Source organism: Hesperophylax consimilis, chromosome 7 (assembly GCF_061612785.1).
Source record: "Hesperophylax consimilis isolate HC1 chromosome 7, BYU_Hcon_1.0, whole genome shotgun sequence".
NCBI lineage: Eukaryota > Metazoa > Arthropoda > Insecta > Trichoptera > Limnephilidae > Hesperophylax > Hesperophylax consimilis.
The window spans coordinates 28,473,398-28,490,719 of record NC_142842.1 but is presented as its reverse complement, the minus strand read 5'-3'; the positions used below and the strand labels follow the sequence as shown (position 1 = coordinate 28,490,719).

The 17,322-nt window shown below is 34.7% G+C and overlaps 1 protein-coding gene across 1 annotated transcript in view; it reads right to left on the bottom strand.

The window, feature by feature from the left end:
• The window catches only part of nonC (serine/threonine-protein kinase Smg1), a 215,341-nt gene that overhangs the window by 25,373 nt on the left and 172,646 nt on the right, over positions 1–17,322 (bottom strand). Inside the window, exon 2 of the mRNA XM_089633392.1 lies at positions 353–618. Coding sequence (XP_089489518.1) covers positions 353–618 — 266 coding nt within the window. The remainder of the gene's footprint in view (positions 1–352; positions 619–17,322) is intronic.

Sequence of the window (17,322 nt, the reverse complement as noted above, 5' to 3'; positions counted from 1 at the left end):
TGTGTAATATATTTATGTGTAATGTATTTTTTATTTCTAGTTAAATAAGTGAAAAATGTAATTTTCTTTTATCTAGAATAAAAAAAAAACCACAATATACACTCCCTGTCCCTTTTCCGCTAGTGACAATAAGTAAGGGTAAACAAGACAAAGGGCGGTTCCTCGCCGGTGAAAGCGTATACCGAAGCACAAATACTTTCAATGCTAAGCTTGTTTATTGGAATCAATTCTCGCTGCCTTACCTATAGATACTTAACTCACTTAAATTAAAAAATATATAATTATATTTACAACCAATGCAATGTGACTTAATAAATTTAAAAAATATATATTAGAACCAATGTAACGTTACCTATTGTCATTCCAGTCGTGTCGCACCTCCGCGATACGCACGAGCAGCATGTCGCGCGCGCACCGCATCTCGAGGCGGGCGCGGCGCCCCCTCGCACCAGAAGCCCCGCCGGGCGCCGTGTGAGGCACGGCCGGGCCCCCCGCACCCCCGCCACCACCCCACTCCACCAGCGGGTCGTACACGAAGGCCTCAAGCAGGGTCAGCAGGGTCTCGCGGCCGCGCTTCGCAGTCTTAAGAACGTGCTCAGAGGCCAGACGGAATATACCCTGAAAAAAAAAAGATATGTTAAAAATTAAAGAAAGACAAACATCCCTGGTTACCTCCCATCATAAAATGCTGAATTTGTTGCTTGTACAATGATGGACCGCTTGGCTTGGGATGAAGGTATATGTGGTAAAATGGTAAAACCATGTAGGACCGTATTACGAATCCGGAAATCCGAAATCTGTGCAAGTCTTCTGAATGTACAAAGAACAAGACGGGGGTTTAGGATCACAGGGGCCTATCTACAAAAAATACATAGTTTTGAGATAAACGCAAATAATTATTAGAATGCTCATATGCCCACCTGGATGCCCAACTGTATACGAGATAGAGCTTCGTGTCACTAACAAATAATATACCATACCATTGTAATACAAATATATTTAAGAATAAATAAAAAAATAAAAAAAATATGATTACGGCATTACCGAAACCAAGCATAACTAATAATATAAGTTTTTGTAGTTAGGTCCTTGTGATCCTAAGCACCAGAAGATAAAGAAAGGGACGGAGAAATAGTGTCAGGGGAATATATAACGCGCAAGGAAACGGAAAAGAAATCAGAGACGTCCCTTGGCTCTATCAAGTTAAACAATTAATTGACTCGGATCACGTCGCTATAACAGAAGAGTATGTTTGAATGTGTGCTAAGACAGAAGTGTGCGGAGGAGCATTGCAGCATGGTTAGTTAGATAGTTAGGAATATGCTGAGAGAAGACACTGGGTCTACAATGGACCGAACCTAATGAAGTATAGCAAGATAGGACACCTGGGTGAGCCTCTTCGATGATCTGATTATCAATGGTGATGAAATCAGTTAAGATTGACAGTTTATCGAGTGTGTCTAACCAGATAGGTGTAACATGTACATCTTGCATAGAAGTATTTTAATAAACCAGTTAGCTTCTACGAACGTTGCTCAACTTTCATGATTAATTGCCATGTGGTTTAAGTCGCTTTACCAACCGTTATAATACTACACCACGACTGAGAATTGAATTAAATCACCACACCGAGTCTAACATCAAATTAAATCACAACCTACATCCAGAATAAACGCATTGTTCAATAGTGGCCAGTTAGTTTAACAAGACGTTACTCTGTAATTGCGCAATGTACACGTTGCGAATCCACTATATTATATCGCAGCTGAACCAGGGCGCTTAATTCAACGTTTAGAGCTTAGAGTGGTGCACTTCCCCCCAGAGATGCATTCTCTCACTAGAGTTGATGCAATTACAAAAGCAATTAACACGGACAGGGCTAGCGGAAAGCAAGCACGACTTAAGCGCCCCGCTTAAGTTAAGCTAATCTCCCTTTCAAATAATAAGTGTATTGTTTTAGTTGGGGCCATTACCCATCACTGCGTCGAAGCGCCAAAAAATGTTATACACTGTAAATCCATAGGCCAATCCAAATCACTTAAGGATCCTGGAAGGTCGAGTTAACCACGGGTAGAAGTGCTTAAACTTTTGAAGACTGTATTGTTTTAAAAGCTGCAGCTCGAATGAACTACATATTAAATGCTGCGACTGCTGTAGACACACCGTACATTCATAAACCGCCGATTCAAATTTGGCTGAGTGGGCCATTTTAAGTAAAATATACTGATCACTTAAGAATCTGGGAAAGCCCGGGTTTGCTGTAGGGCGATGGTAAAATCCGACTCGAAGGACCATTTTAAACATTCTGATTATGAAATTTGAATGGCCCAAACCTATGTGGATTGTAAATCCATACTCGGACTAAAACGATCAGGTTAAATCACGTGAGAATTTAAGAATTTCTAACCCAGGTTTGCCATGAAAAAGTTATGTAAGTTTTGAAGACTAAGGTTGTTTCGGAAAATTTCAACAATTCTTCAAATTTCAAAGTTAATTTTCAAGTTCTGCGGAAGATTTTTTCATATGTTATTATTTCAGTTCTGTCAAGCAACTAGCCTGTAATGATATGATAACAGAACTTGAATGGGACTTTCACAGAACCCGAAAATGAACGTTGAAATTTGATGAATTATTCAAATTCTCCGAAACAACCCGTCCTTCATTATTATTTTAAGCGGTTGCAATCAAACACGATTTCTTTCCTGATCATCATCATAACATTGCTCTAGTAACAACTGCTAGTTAGTGCGCGAACGTCGGAATTTCGAGAATTACAAGTAAGAAAAAACCAATTTGCCGAATTCATGCGTTAAAAATAGAATTATACAAAGGTTTTTAGAAGTACTAGCTCACAATACCCGCAAAATCTTAACAATGCATAATACATAATGTTAGCAGAGAGATATCAAATAGCTAACTAAGAGGGAAAGTGAATATTTGATGAACATACGCAACCGTTTTGAATTCGAATACGTTATCAAGATAAAACAGTTTATTTAGATTAATATGTGGTATTGTGTGTTCCTAAGGTTTTGTATAAATAAAACAGAATTTAACCTGTACGTCCCAACACGCATCGGGTTAGAAAGGATTTACCGTACAATGAACAGTTACAGCCATAGCAGGAAAAGGGCAGCATAAAGTTGAATTTAACTCCAATACCAATAGTCAATTTACAAATTTTGTCGTAGATATTGCTAACTATAATATCAACCTTTTACGACCCACCTAATGTAGGAGGACGTTGATTTTTCTTAACGAAAGGTACAATAAATTTCTGGTATCCGAATGCAACCATACTGTTCAGAAGTAACGTCGCAGCCGAAAAGTTTTTCTTAAAGCTCTGTAGTAAGCGCTCAAAAGAAGAAGATGGTTGAAAAGGTAGAGATGTAATTAGAAATGTTAGAGAGAACGCGTTAATATTAAAAAAACGATAATAATTAAGCGATAATTGTGTAAATATGTAATAAAACCAGACTCCTTTAAAAAAGAGCCAAAATCTCTCCACAAATTCCCAAGTTGCATTTAAAGATGCACTGTGATTATTTTCATACTTATGACATATTAAATAACAGAACAAAATGTGTTTTAATAATTATCGGAGCATATACGTACATTGAATTTTTTTCTATAAAGGGAATTTCATTTAATTACCGTTTCGGTTCTACAAATGATATTATCTTCCAAAACAATATATTTTTTTAGGAACTTAAAGCGTTCAATATAAATATGTTATAAATCGGTGTAAATTCGGAATGCGAGGGCTTAAGCACGGGTGGTAGAGCTAGTTCTTGTTTGGTCAACGGATACAATTTAAAAACCCTACGAAGTTAAGAAGTCATAGCTACGTTGGTGTAGTGTGAAAATCTCTCATGTTTTATACCCTCACGATTGCTGCAATGACAAATACAATTTCTATATAGTAAAATGTAGGTATGTTGTAAAAGTGACCTAAAATCACACTTTTCGCGATCTACTACAAATCGGCTCGCTACCCAGAGATTGGAAAACTTTGATAAAAGAAATCCAAATTTAAAATAAATTGTCCATGGAAATTAAAGTGTTCTCTGTATTTTTCATTGGCCGTTATATCAGGTGCTTAAGGTTTATTATTAATTAAGAACTATAAATTATAACATCAGCCCACGGTGAAACATTATGGTAGCATTTAATTTAATTTTCAAAGTTCACGAACAACTCCCGCTAACCGCCGGTTATCACATAAATTAGGAAAATGATTCAACCACTATAAACTAGGAGAAAGGTACGTACATTAATATTGAATAAGGTGTGCCTAGGCAGATTTTGGTAGACCTTTGAGTAACACACCACTGACTGGGATCAACACGTTTCCAAGTCCTAGACAAATAATCACAAACCAGTCAAATCCCTTGAGTTGGCATTTGATGAGCTGTCTTATCAAATAATTAGAGCAAGAATTTTGGTGCGTATGACTCTCCGTATGTATAATATAGTTATAATCGTAACAACCCTTTACTAAGGACAGCAGTAATATACTTTGTAATGTTGCACACAACTGTCAGGCTTTTAGGCAAAACTGTCTGCCCAAGATTCAAACACGATGAGAAGAAAAATCAACCCTTAAATAATTATTAATTTACTAAAGCTAGTCTCACACGGGCACTATACGCTCATAATATATGCCAGCTTGGCCTATTTCACCAGATCATACCATTCCCACTGTGTATTACATGTATGGCGAGCATGTATGTGTGAAATAGTCCAAGCCCACATATAATATATATTATGATAGTATAGCACCCTTGTGAGATTAGTATTATTCATAATATGTGGTACCTAGTACCTATGAGCTAACTAGCAAATAATTATTGTCTGTAGTAAATTTAGCTTTATTCGCGTTGTCATATTATGATGCTTCCCATCAAATTACACGGATACCGTTTACAAGGAGACGCAAAGATAATTATAATTACGCAGAATTAATCATTATTGTGATTCGTGACTGAATAGCAAACCACTTCCACTTATGAACCGCGCTCGCATAGAAACACCAAATTAATAACGAATGTATAGAACACTTCTGGCAATTCGAGCTTAAAATTAACACCCATAGTTGCCCGAGTTTCTTGAAAAGGGAAAACTCCATTTGTAAATTATTTAAAAATTAATATTTGAGGAATATTCATATTTTAAGAATTATTAAGAGGAACGGCTGCGCGGCCTTTTTCGAATTGGAAATATATTTTTAATGAAAAATTAAAAAAAAAATGCTTCTAAAATCGTTAAAAATTGTCTTCTTTAAATGGTCTACATTAATTAATTTTAAACACAAATAAATAAAATGGTACATATCCATTCTATATGTTTGCTGTACCTTTTGATTTAAAAAAAATCGGTGACCGGATAAATCATCCCAATGATAATTCATCACATCTTTACATATATAGAGTCATGGAAAGTGATGAAATAAAAACTTTATTAACTGGGTTAAGTAGGTTAGGTTAGGTTAGGTTTTCATCGTTTCTAAAGACTTTATATCACTTTTTGAAAGTTGAGTTATCATGGAACCAAAAAAATCATATTTCAGTTTGGTTTAGTATTTTGGTCTCAAATTCAAATTTAAGTATTGTATGAAAATGGCTGCCGTTCCTCAGAAAATTGTGGTGGAGTAAAAATTACAATATATATACTCTAGAACATCACGTTGTTTCAGTTTGAAGCTGACTAGTTTTTAATAAATCGCAAAACATCGAAAAAGCACCTATGAAACCACTACGTAAATATATTTTTTCATCGATTGAGTTTATTTTTCAATATCTACTTTACATTGACGAAATAATAATGAATAATAAACATCTTTACTTCTCCCAGCTTGGAGAACCGATTAGATAAAGCCAACATTTATATTTGGCTTAAATTGACAAGTATAATTTAAGTACGACGGTAGTTGTAGAATTTGAAATATTAATGCATGCAACATCAGAAATAGACGTTGCAAGTGAATTACTAACTATCGGCATAGCACTCAAAGACTAGCAATAATAGAGTATATACTCCTAATAACACGATGGACGAATTAGCAACCCTCTCAATAGCACTCATGGACCGCAGCAATAGCAAGAATGACACTGGACAATGATGGCTGCAATGTAATCTAACCAACATTAATTGGACAGCACTCTATATTCTGAGATCATACAACCGCGCGACATTTTTTAGTCTTACCATGTCATCAATGTTTTATGTACCGATGCAAGTTACTATGATATAAGTAAAAGCTTCCTTTACAAGAGAAAATAATGCAACCCAGTATTTAATAACTACGTTCATACTGTACACTAAGCCCAGAAGTTTTCTGACGTGATCTAGGTTGATAACTAATGTAGGTACATTATATTTGAAAAAATCGTGATATCTATGAAAATATTTAAACTGCGAGAGTACAGTGAAATGAATAAAATAATAATGTTTACAGTAAATACATCAAACTATAAACCATAGATACTCTTAGGTGAAAACACCATTCAGAATCGAAACATTGCTTGAGATGACAAATTTTATATTTTGTACAATAATTTTAAAACATTATTTAATAACGTGGGCCACACGGGTGCTTTACCCGTGCTGAGCCCCCCGTTTTACAATTGAATATTATTCAATAAAAAAGATAATATGAAATAACAATTTGAAATAAAATAAAATAAAACTGAGATGAAGTAAAAAAAATACCATAATAAAGGCGGTAATGAAAAAGTAATCGGCAAATATTATGAGGCGTATGATTGTAAATAATGATGTGTGTATTGAGAATTTGGTATATATGTTTTATTATTTTATAATTTGTTTGTAATATTGTTTTTTTATTCTTTAATCCATCTTTTAATTTTGTATTTGAAAATTTCAAAACCAATTTAATTTAAAAAATATTTCAAATTGAAATGTTATTTGTTTCCTCATTAGCCATGTTTGATGATCAGATCTGAACAGCCCGGTACTTCCCAACTAACCTCCTCCTTTCCCACTCCCTTCAACTTACCTCAATTAGGGATAGTCTCACTGACTTGGGCACTTGTGCGATGTTCACACAAAAACATAAAATACCGGGTAAATTACATAACGACCAGCGCTTTGCCTACTGCATTTACTGTGAGGTATGAAGTATTTGTTAGCAGGCGTTAGGCCTATTTTCCGTTGGTATTTCCACCCCCAACCATCGCCCGGGCTCGGGTTTACCGCGCATTTCATAATGGTTGCCCGAGCCACTAGACATGGGCAGATTCATTCACAATAATGAATCAATTCAGTCTTATTCACCTGGTCAAGTGAACTAATTCATTAAATTCATTCCTTTAATTCCTTCAATCGACACTTCATTTTGGTTTTGTACCTAGATTGCTCACATTTAGGAAACTTAAAGAAAGCAATAATGAACCATTTTTTCGCATTCACATAAATTGTTCGTTTTGAAAAAAACATTTTAAATAAACACACAAAAAATATCAAATATAGGGATTTATTTTGTACATTGCAGAAGTACATTTATAACTTTACTTAGAAAACCTGTATTTTTAAGCTTTACACTTTATAGCACAGAGTTCTTAAAGCGAGGAGAGCTTTGGAGTAACTTTAGTAAAAAAAGATATGTCGTTCCACAAAATAAACATGCTACAAACTTTTTAATAAATATGTTATTTTACAAACAAAAATAAAAAGTAATTTTACAAGTCACTAATAAAATCGTTGAAATGGGTGACGCAAAGGAAATGGAAGGCGCAGGGCGCTGGACCTGGAGAGGAATAGTCGGATGTTTATTTTTTAACTGCCATTTCTAAATTGTGGAGCAATGCATCCCTCCATCTACTTCAGAAAAGTAACACCAAAGTTCGATCCTTTTTCTGGAAGACATCTTGGCTATTCAATATGTTGCCTTTTCCTATAAAAAACGAAGGTAAAACATCATTAAACGATACCAAAAATAAAAAGTCCCACTCGATTTTTCTTTTTTTGCATAGAAAATTTTTGCTGGCAAACTGAATCCCAGAATAAAAATTATTATTATCTTTCTTCGTAAAACTATCTATATATTTAATACAAAAAGTAGGTACGTTAACATAAAAAATATATTAATTTAGGGGCAATGAGATACGTTCTTAAAGCAATTATAAGAACTGTATTATTATTATCCCACTTTTGTATATCCGACCCGTTCACCTGGAATAAGCTTCAACCACATATATATTATATTTATTTATTTTAATGTTTGCAGGTACTTACCTTAATGGTAATTTTAAATCCATGCGCCAAATAAAAACTGATTGAAAGTCTGAAATTGAGTGGCATACAATTCAGTACAAAAATACAGAAATCAAAACAAATTACTTGTTATCATCACCCACAATTCGACAGTCAACTGATCTCGTTTTACGTCTACAAGTAGGCAGGTACATAAAAAACATACTTATAAGAACAATAACGTAAACATCGTTTTGTTTCTAAGCGTATTGCATTATTTTTGCATGTGGAAAGGAGAAGAATACAGGAGATACTTTCGCTTTTTTATTAGGATTCAGATTCCGAAGTAGAAAGTTTTCACCTGACTAGGTACTAAATCGAAGGTTTAGCCACGCGGGAACTAACGACGAACCGATTTACAGCTGACATAGTGCAATGAATTAGGAACTTCTGACTAGTAAGTGTGTTGTGTCTATCTGCGACATTAATGAATTGCGTTCTTGCAGACGGTGCGGACGGACCTGTAACTAGTAAGGAAAGGGACTCGATAACGAATAGGGAATTGGGAACTCTGTCTCGAGTGTCACTGTCTCTGTCCTGTTTCACTTATTCCCTGAGATTGAGCGCTTGTCCGGACAGACTCGGTACATGGGACATAGGATTTGTGTCACGACGCGTGACGTCACAACTGAAAACGGAATAAATTCGTTAATTCCTTGACTGGGGACTCGATGAAAAGAGTCTTTTGGATTACGGCGCGGGACGCGGAATACTAGATACGCGATTTAGTGCGACAGGGCACAGTGCATATAAACTTCGCGGCGCGCCGCCATAGTACCGTAATAATATTTAATTAGATTTCTATGAAACACTATAATATTTAAATCATTTAAAGTGCACATCATTATTAATTATTACCTTATTGTCATGAAATAATTTAATTGTAAAATGTTTAGAAAAAAATGCCAACGATAAGGAATTAAGATTCAATTCCTTTTGAAAATGAGAATAAGATCGATTGTGTTACAAGATTGAATTAATTCATGGAATTAATTCAATCAATTTTGCCCACCTCTACGAGCCACTAGAATGCCATCTATTCTGGACTGGCATTAATAACGGCGCTGTCGGCCAGAACATCTCAAATAAATGTGATTCAATACGAAATGCTGATAGAATTGAAATTAGTAGTACATACATAGCTAGTAGCTAATTTCATAGTACCAACAGTTAGATTTAAGAATGCGAGCTTTCTAAAGTGCGGTCCCGCAATTCTAGAAAGTAGCTTCCGTGGTCGGTCTATGAACATCCTCGGCTCCGGATCCAGAGATCGCGGGGTCGATACCCAAACTAACCAAGTGTAAGTACGGTACTTACAGTGCTGAGTAAACACAACACGCCCCACCCTCCCCTACTCTCAGTATTGTCCTGGCAAGATACGCAAATTGACTGGCAACGCCATTCATAATCGAAACACAATGACTTAAGCCGGTTTTTAGAGATCAAATCTGAATATCCAATGCTTTCAAGCCTTCTCCCAATCTCTTCAGCCTCACTCAACCGCACCCACTCCCAACATAGGTAGGTACCCTAATTAGAGAATTTTTTGTTGGATATTTTATACAGTTTTAGTCACAGACATAAGAATATATAGACTAGAAATTAAAGGTGAGGGGTAAAATCAACTGTTGAAGAACGAAGGGGGTAAAGCTGACTGTGATTCGTCAATAAATCAATCTGACAGTATATAGGCATCTCGCATTATAATATCACCATTTAGTTCTTAAAAGTAAAATCTGCTTTTGAATGAATAGACATTTTTACATGGGAGCGCAAATTACTCGCCACGTTATGAACAAATTTGCGAAGTCCAAATTCGGCAAAAAAAAATTCTTCTATTTTCAGAGTCGAATATTTTGTTTACGTATTTAGTTAAGACATTTTTATAAGTGTTCATAATTTACTTCCCAGTAACAACGATGCGCACACTTGAGAATCGCTACATTCGACCAGATGTATCTCGATGTAATAGTATATGTTTCTACAACTGATTCATATTATACGATGTGAATAAGCTTAAAATGATGCTTACATATGGAATGTAATACGACAATTGGGTTTATTCTCTTTTTCACATCTATTTTTACAAGTTTTCATATCACAAGCCACTATTTTGCCGTGTTATTTCATAAAATGTCTCGACCATAGCTCGACGCTAGTTCGAACAAGAATGATGACGTCACATTCTCAAGATTCACGGGAAGCCATACGCGAGCCCAGCCGGCTCCAATGGAACCGGTATGGGGAGTGGGGAATAATACGCTTTTAATCACTTAGGGCAGGTCTACTAATATTCATATGTCTATGGTTTTAGTGAAAAATTACCCCAATGGCGCCGTATAAATATAACCTAATTCCCAGGATCCATATTATCTCTACGTCGTAGTCCCACTGGCTTCTGGTAATTAGGACTCATGTGCAGTATTCACATAAAAAACTATAATTTTTTTGCATGATGAAATACGATGTCTGGAGACAACGGCTACTAAAAGCACGTACATTAAAATCTCGTAATTAAATCTGTAACTGGGCGCTAACAGAAAATGTAACGAAAATTACCCACAAAGGTTCATACTTCCTTTTAAAGGTTGGGTAATTTAAATTCTTAATACGAAATAATTGTAAAATCTACTACAGAAATAATTTTAGCGAAAGTCTATTATAGCGCATAGTGAAAAGGTCCAGTGGCGTGGCATGATCTTGAGTAAGGGGGCACTCCTAATAAACCATAAGTAGGCACGGAATATATATGAACACGTGGTCATGCAGGTGGCCTTGTCCGAATAGATGTAATGGACGAGTTACGAAAGTATTATTATTTTTCTGTTCCGACTTTATAACATATTCGCGCTTTACTGATAGAGTGTTGTGAAATTTGTCAAATCATTCGTTATAGAACTCTATTCCTTTTTTCAACAGAAAACGAATAATTTTCTCCGTATAGGGATTTAAGTGATCCATAATATGAATGGATCGATCTAATAATATAAGGTACCATAGATTCCGAGATGTATTTGTGACTAGTATTTTCAAATTCTAATAGCTTTCGGGCTGCAGCTGTTAATGTTGATTTTCAAAATAGAGATTAAAAAAACACTATAAAAATCATTAAGCAGCTAAAAAAATAAAAACTAAATAGTAAAAACAGTAAAAGTCAAGTACGACTCATTCCAATGAAACAAGTTCAAATCTGCTGTTACTAAAAATCATAAAAAACTTTTTGTGCGATATGTAAAGCAGAAAAACTCTCGAAGATTGAGTGTTCGCTACACGATATTATAGCAGCTTTTTGTGTGAAGTTTATAGAACAACAAACATATTCTCAGTTCACACGAAAGTATTTTCAGTTTATTTCCACCAAGAGATACGAGCCTCTGAGCAACTGTCAAAATCTGAAACAAGACGCCATATTGTTTTTATTTTCTGCAATATATTTAAATTGTACAACAAGAGTGTTGAAACTTGGGAGAAGCCAGGTTAATAAAAAAAAATCAGCCCGCAAAAAACTAAGTTTTTTTACTATAATATACTTTACTACTACTACTTTCAATTTTTGACCTTGTTGCGCCATCTATTGGGACGGCTAGTAGCCAATTCCAAAGGAAAAAAATGGTTTATCTGAGGATTGAACCTTCCTCCCCAGGGACTGGAGTCAACACCGCTAACATCTAAGCCAAATCCTAATTGGATAGTACCGATATTTATTTCTTATATCAACTGAATATAAAGACATCTTATTTCAGAAAAATGAGTTTGTGCGCGCTTGTGCATAAGTGCCACCAAAACTAGACAACGAGTCTATCTGCAGAGTTTCAGCTCGATCGGATGTAGGGAAGTGGGTTAATTTCCACTTGCAAGATTACACACCAATTATTCAATCAATCTTTATTATGTTTTCATGAAAAAAAAATCGAAATTAAAATAGATGTAATTCAAAATAATTAAAGAGTGTACATATTATTAAGTGGTTAAGGTATCAAAAGCTTGCACCTTAAAATTAACATTTTTCCGCAACGCCATTATAAGACCCCGCCATTCAAATTTCATTTCTCTTTCAGGAACTTGACCGCAATCTGCCGAGCATAAATTGTACTAAGGCCGAGCCGAAATTGCATCAGTGGTACCTATAACATAATAATAAATCCTCAGCGTAGCAGTGAGTACAGCAGCACTCTTCCCGCGAAAGCTCAGCGTTATGTGGGTTCATTTTTTGAAAGCGCAGCTTATTTGTTACTGCATAAAATATAAATCCTTTGTCAAGGGCTAGAAATGTAGGTCAGTGTGACCATTTTAATAATATATCAACGGTTCATAATGATTTGAAGGGGTTCCCTGAATTCCGGGGGATTGCGAGGGGGAATCAGTGAGTTAAATGAATAAAAGGGAAGGAAGAGATTTAGAGCCACCATTGAAGAATTTATGACTTCCTTGTTAACTTGTTATCGCGTCTTCAAAACAATTTGCGCGTGAAAACAACAGAGACAATATTGTAAAAAAAGTTATTATTTGTTTATTTTATTTAGTAATTTTCGGGAAATCGATAGTTTACATTTAATCAGTTTGTACCTAATTATTATATAGCCAAAATAAACCAATTATGGATTTCCTCCTTGTGACTTTACCTCTACTGAGACAGCATAATATGGAATATGTAAATTAAATTTGTAAGAAAGGAATATGAATTAAAACAATACATTTATAGCCATGGAGAGAGGTTGTAGATATAAATCAAATCATAATAGAGATATAAACAATAGAGACATAAACATTATTCACAAACCATCAGAGAAATATTCTTTTATGGACGTCTTGTATTTGGTAAGTTCGCAACTGAAAATATCAACCTTGGATAATACGCTATTGTAAAATATGATTTAAGATTTTAACGGCTAAAAGTATTTTTGTTATTTGTAAAATAACAAAATAATAAAAATACGCTATTGTAATTATTGCATAGTCTGTTCAGACAAGAATTCTGCTTAGAGTTCGTTTTGCATTGATCAACCCTGAACAGGTCACGTGTTGAACGCGCAGGTACATTGAATGGAATCTTGTTTAGCAACTCTGGGCATTGAATATTATTGTTAACTACTTTATACAGGAATAGTGCATCCTTATGATGCCTCCGTACACTCAGTGAATCAATTTTAAAGTATGAAGCTACCTCTGCATAATTATTAAATCTTACAAATGACTTCTAACAAAGACATTTTAGGAATATGGTTTGAATTGCTTCGATTTAGTTTATGTGGATTTTGTAAAATGGAGACCAAACAACTGATGCAAACTCCAAATGACTTCGTACGCAGGCAAAATAGTATTATGACTAGAGTGTTTTAATTCCGTAAGATTTCTTGTATGTTCAAAAAAAAGCAGTTAAACGACAGACTTAAAAATTGGAGAAGAAATGTCTCAAGAGGAACGGCAGCGTGGCCTTCTTCAAACAAAACTAAAAAAATTAGATTTAAGGACAAAATACTTGAACCCAACTGAATAATTATTTTCTTAATCTAAAGATTTAGTAAATATATAGAATGGATATGTGCTGTTTTAATTATTTGTGTTTTAAATTCGAAAATATAGGCCATTAAAGATTATTGAAGAAACTTTGACAATTTTTAATCTCAAGAGTTGATGATAATTATTGAAAGATAATCTTTCCCAATGTACTATGTAGATACAATGAAATATAAAACATCGTAAGAAGGCGTTTTTTTGACGGAAATTCAAATTTATATAAGACAAATTTGTGTTCCAACGTAAATCGGTCGTTTGAAAGATAAATTTAAACCCTTTAAAATAGTTCATAATTCATAATAGTTTCGGCTAGGTTGGGCTGTCTTGATACCGCCCGATGCTGTTTCAGTAGTGTGGTAAAACATGGTTCTGTGCATATCGGGGTATGCACGACCCGCTTGCTCTTGCACGGGCGTCTTGTAGTAGAAGATAGCTCAAATATGATGGGGCGGGAATTACGACTGCAGCGTACATTCGTACATCGATGATTGGGGCACAGGTGTCGTTGTAAGTTGTTATGTGAAGACTGAAGACAAGCAGTGCAATGCACAAATGCACGTACCAAGGAACCGCCTCTGCCTGATACTCCTACTTTTTGTAAATTTCAGTTCTTTCAACCAGCCGACAACTATTTTTTCTGACGTGCTATTATTATATTATTATAATGATTCAGTCGCCCCTGTAGGTTTCTTTGAACTGGTTTGAGCAGTCTCAAGTTAAAGTGATGTGCTAACTCCAATATATACACTTGGCCTTTTAGCAAAAGTTCGGCGTCCAGATTAACAACACCCTGAAGTTTGACCGTCGTTTTAGCTATTATTTCGTTGCCGGAATTACAATTATTGTTGAAATGTGGGGTCTGCTTGTGTCTTTCAAGGAATCAGTTTCAACGAGTAATTAATTATTGCTTCTAGAAAGTAAATGGGTGGAAAGTAAAAATAAACCTCCTGTTTATCATCGTTCGTAGCTTGGAACTTAGGTGCCCCAGGTAATATTTCAATCGTGAAACAAAAATAAGGAGATTTTTTTTAGAACATGCTGTTTCTTTGAAAATACGTTGTTGTTATATGCGTTATTATAACATTCAAAAGACCAGGGTAAGCGGGGTAGTGCTCGAGGAATTAAGCATGCACGATGTGGAAGTATGACCGGACATCGGACCTCGTTATTACAACATTCTAAAGACCAGGGTCAGCGGGATAGTGCTCGAGGAATTAAGCATGCACGAGGTGGAAGTGTGACCGGACAATTGCTAGCCAAGTCTTCCATCACTATGAACTTTCCCGCCTACTGTGATGATAGTAGGAGATTTTCAAATATTCGTAACCAGGCAATGTTTGTTTTTCTTTAAAAAAACATTAATGCGATTAATCAGAATGTTAACTGATTAATGTGAAGAGTAACAATAATGTTTTAAAGCGTAGATTATATATAACGCTTGTTTCAAAACGATCGATCGTCGTGGGTTCAATTCCTTTGTTGGTTATGTCCTTCATCATTGCACAAGCAATATCTTCCGCTTAAAATGATGGTAGAACATTTTCAAATATTGCCAGCTTATTTGTAACCTGGGAATGTTTGTCTTTCTTTAAGAAAAAAATTTATACATCTGAAACTGAGGTATTGACAATAAGTTTGGGTAATTCATCTACATTTGAAAGCACTTTGCTTATCTCGAGTCTCCGAGTCCAAACTCCACTGTGCCAAAAAGATATACATCGATATCGGCAATTTAAATTGCTTCAGTTTGAACCTATCGATTAATCATAGCTTTTTTCTCACCTTTTGTTAGTTTGGGTTAGATTCAAAGCTGATTAACCGAGGATTTTATTGATACCTGTGAAAAGGGTCAATCTCCCTTACCTTTTGCCTAAGGCCACACCTTTACCCTGCGCATTTTCCGAATTTCGTAATTCCTCAAAAATAAATTAACAGTTTTTTTTTTTTTTTTTTAAACTACAACTTTCGTATGAAAAAAAAATCTATTCTCCTAAAACAATTTTTCTATACACACCTTAACGATGCTGCTGACAATCAATATGTACAATACAATACAATCAATCAATATATATTATATATATTATATTATTATATATATTATATATTATCAATATATATCAATATGTACAATACAATACAATACAATACAATAAATCAATATATATTATATATATAAAAATTTGAAGAACAAATATTTAAGATCATGTGCACGGCACTGCATTTGCCCTACCCTGTCTCCATTCTCGTCTTATTCGGTTTCGATCCATCCAATATATTTTTGCCAATTGGGCATCTTAATCTCACATTAAGTTTGGCCTTCCATTTCGTAGTTCGAAACTAATCAAGAATCGAAATAGGAAATTTGATCTCAAATGGGTATTTCGTAAATTCAAGTATCAAGTATTTTCTGGAGACTCACAAATTACCAGCAAAAAGAGAAACAAGCCGGAAAGGAAGAAAAAATTAACTAGTTCAGATTTATTTACATGAATTTTTAAACGAAAGTAAAAATTGTTAAAATTATATTCTATATCGAAGATCGACACACCCCTTCGAATAGTGGGTAAGAGTAATAAGAATATGGTATTGAGTACTAATCCCGACGAAGAAAATAATAATAGACATAATATAAAATCACATGCGTATTTTTGAATCATTTTGATATTCAACCACACACACTTTTGTTGAAGTCGATTAATAATAAGATTAATTTAAAAATAGAACGCTTACAATAGAAAATCACTAATCCATAATCCAGAGGATAGGTTACATATTATAAATTTCACAGTTTACATTGTTAATCTAAAAGGCTACGCTTAGTTACTGTTTCTATCTCCTGTCAAGAAACTCCTGTAGCAGCGTAACATCTCATTAAGTTAGAAACATTAATTCCCAGGGAACCCCCATAAACTTGTATAGATGAGGATAATGCAGATTACCGAGATGTTTTGCATACGGGCGGATAATACCCGCACTGATCGCTATATTAGGGAGAGCCATAAGACTATTTATATCTACACAGTGATCCAAAAAGCATAACACATTAAATCTCAAAAAGTCGCAATAACTATAACATTTTGAAAAAAACACCCGTCGAAGATTTCTTCTTATCTTTACATCTATAATTTGAGTTGTTGCTTCTAAACAACTAACACATTCGCGACACGAAAATAACGAAAGAGAGATGCGACTACTTTTATGAAATGAATAAAACATGGACAAAGAAACTACGAAAATTCATTTTGGAAATTTTTGGGCACAAAGAAAATGAAAACGGAGAAATATTTCGTAAATAGTTTAACACAAAAAATCTTGGGATTAAATTTCGGGTGTATTGAAAACGACTCATAATATGCAGAAAATATGCAGTAAAGAATATAGAAATATTTCCTTTCAGAGGGTAATATGAGTTTCAGGAATACCGCGTTGAATTTATAGTAAAATTTGTGTTATAAATTATATTGTGTGCTTTTATGCTGAACAATGTTATGACATAAAAGCTCTCAACGGCTTACAGCATCTTAGTCCTGG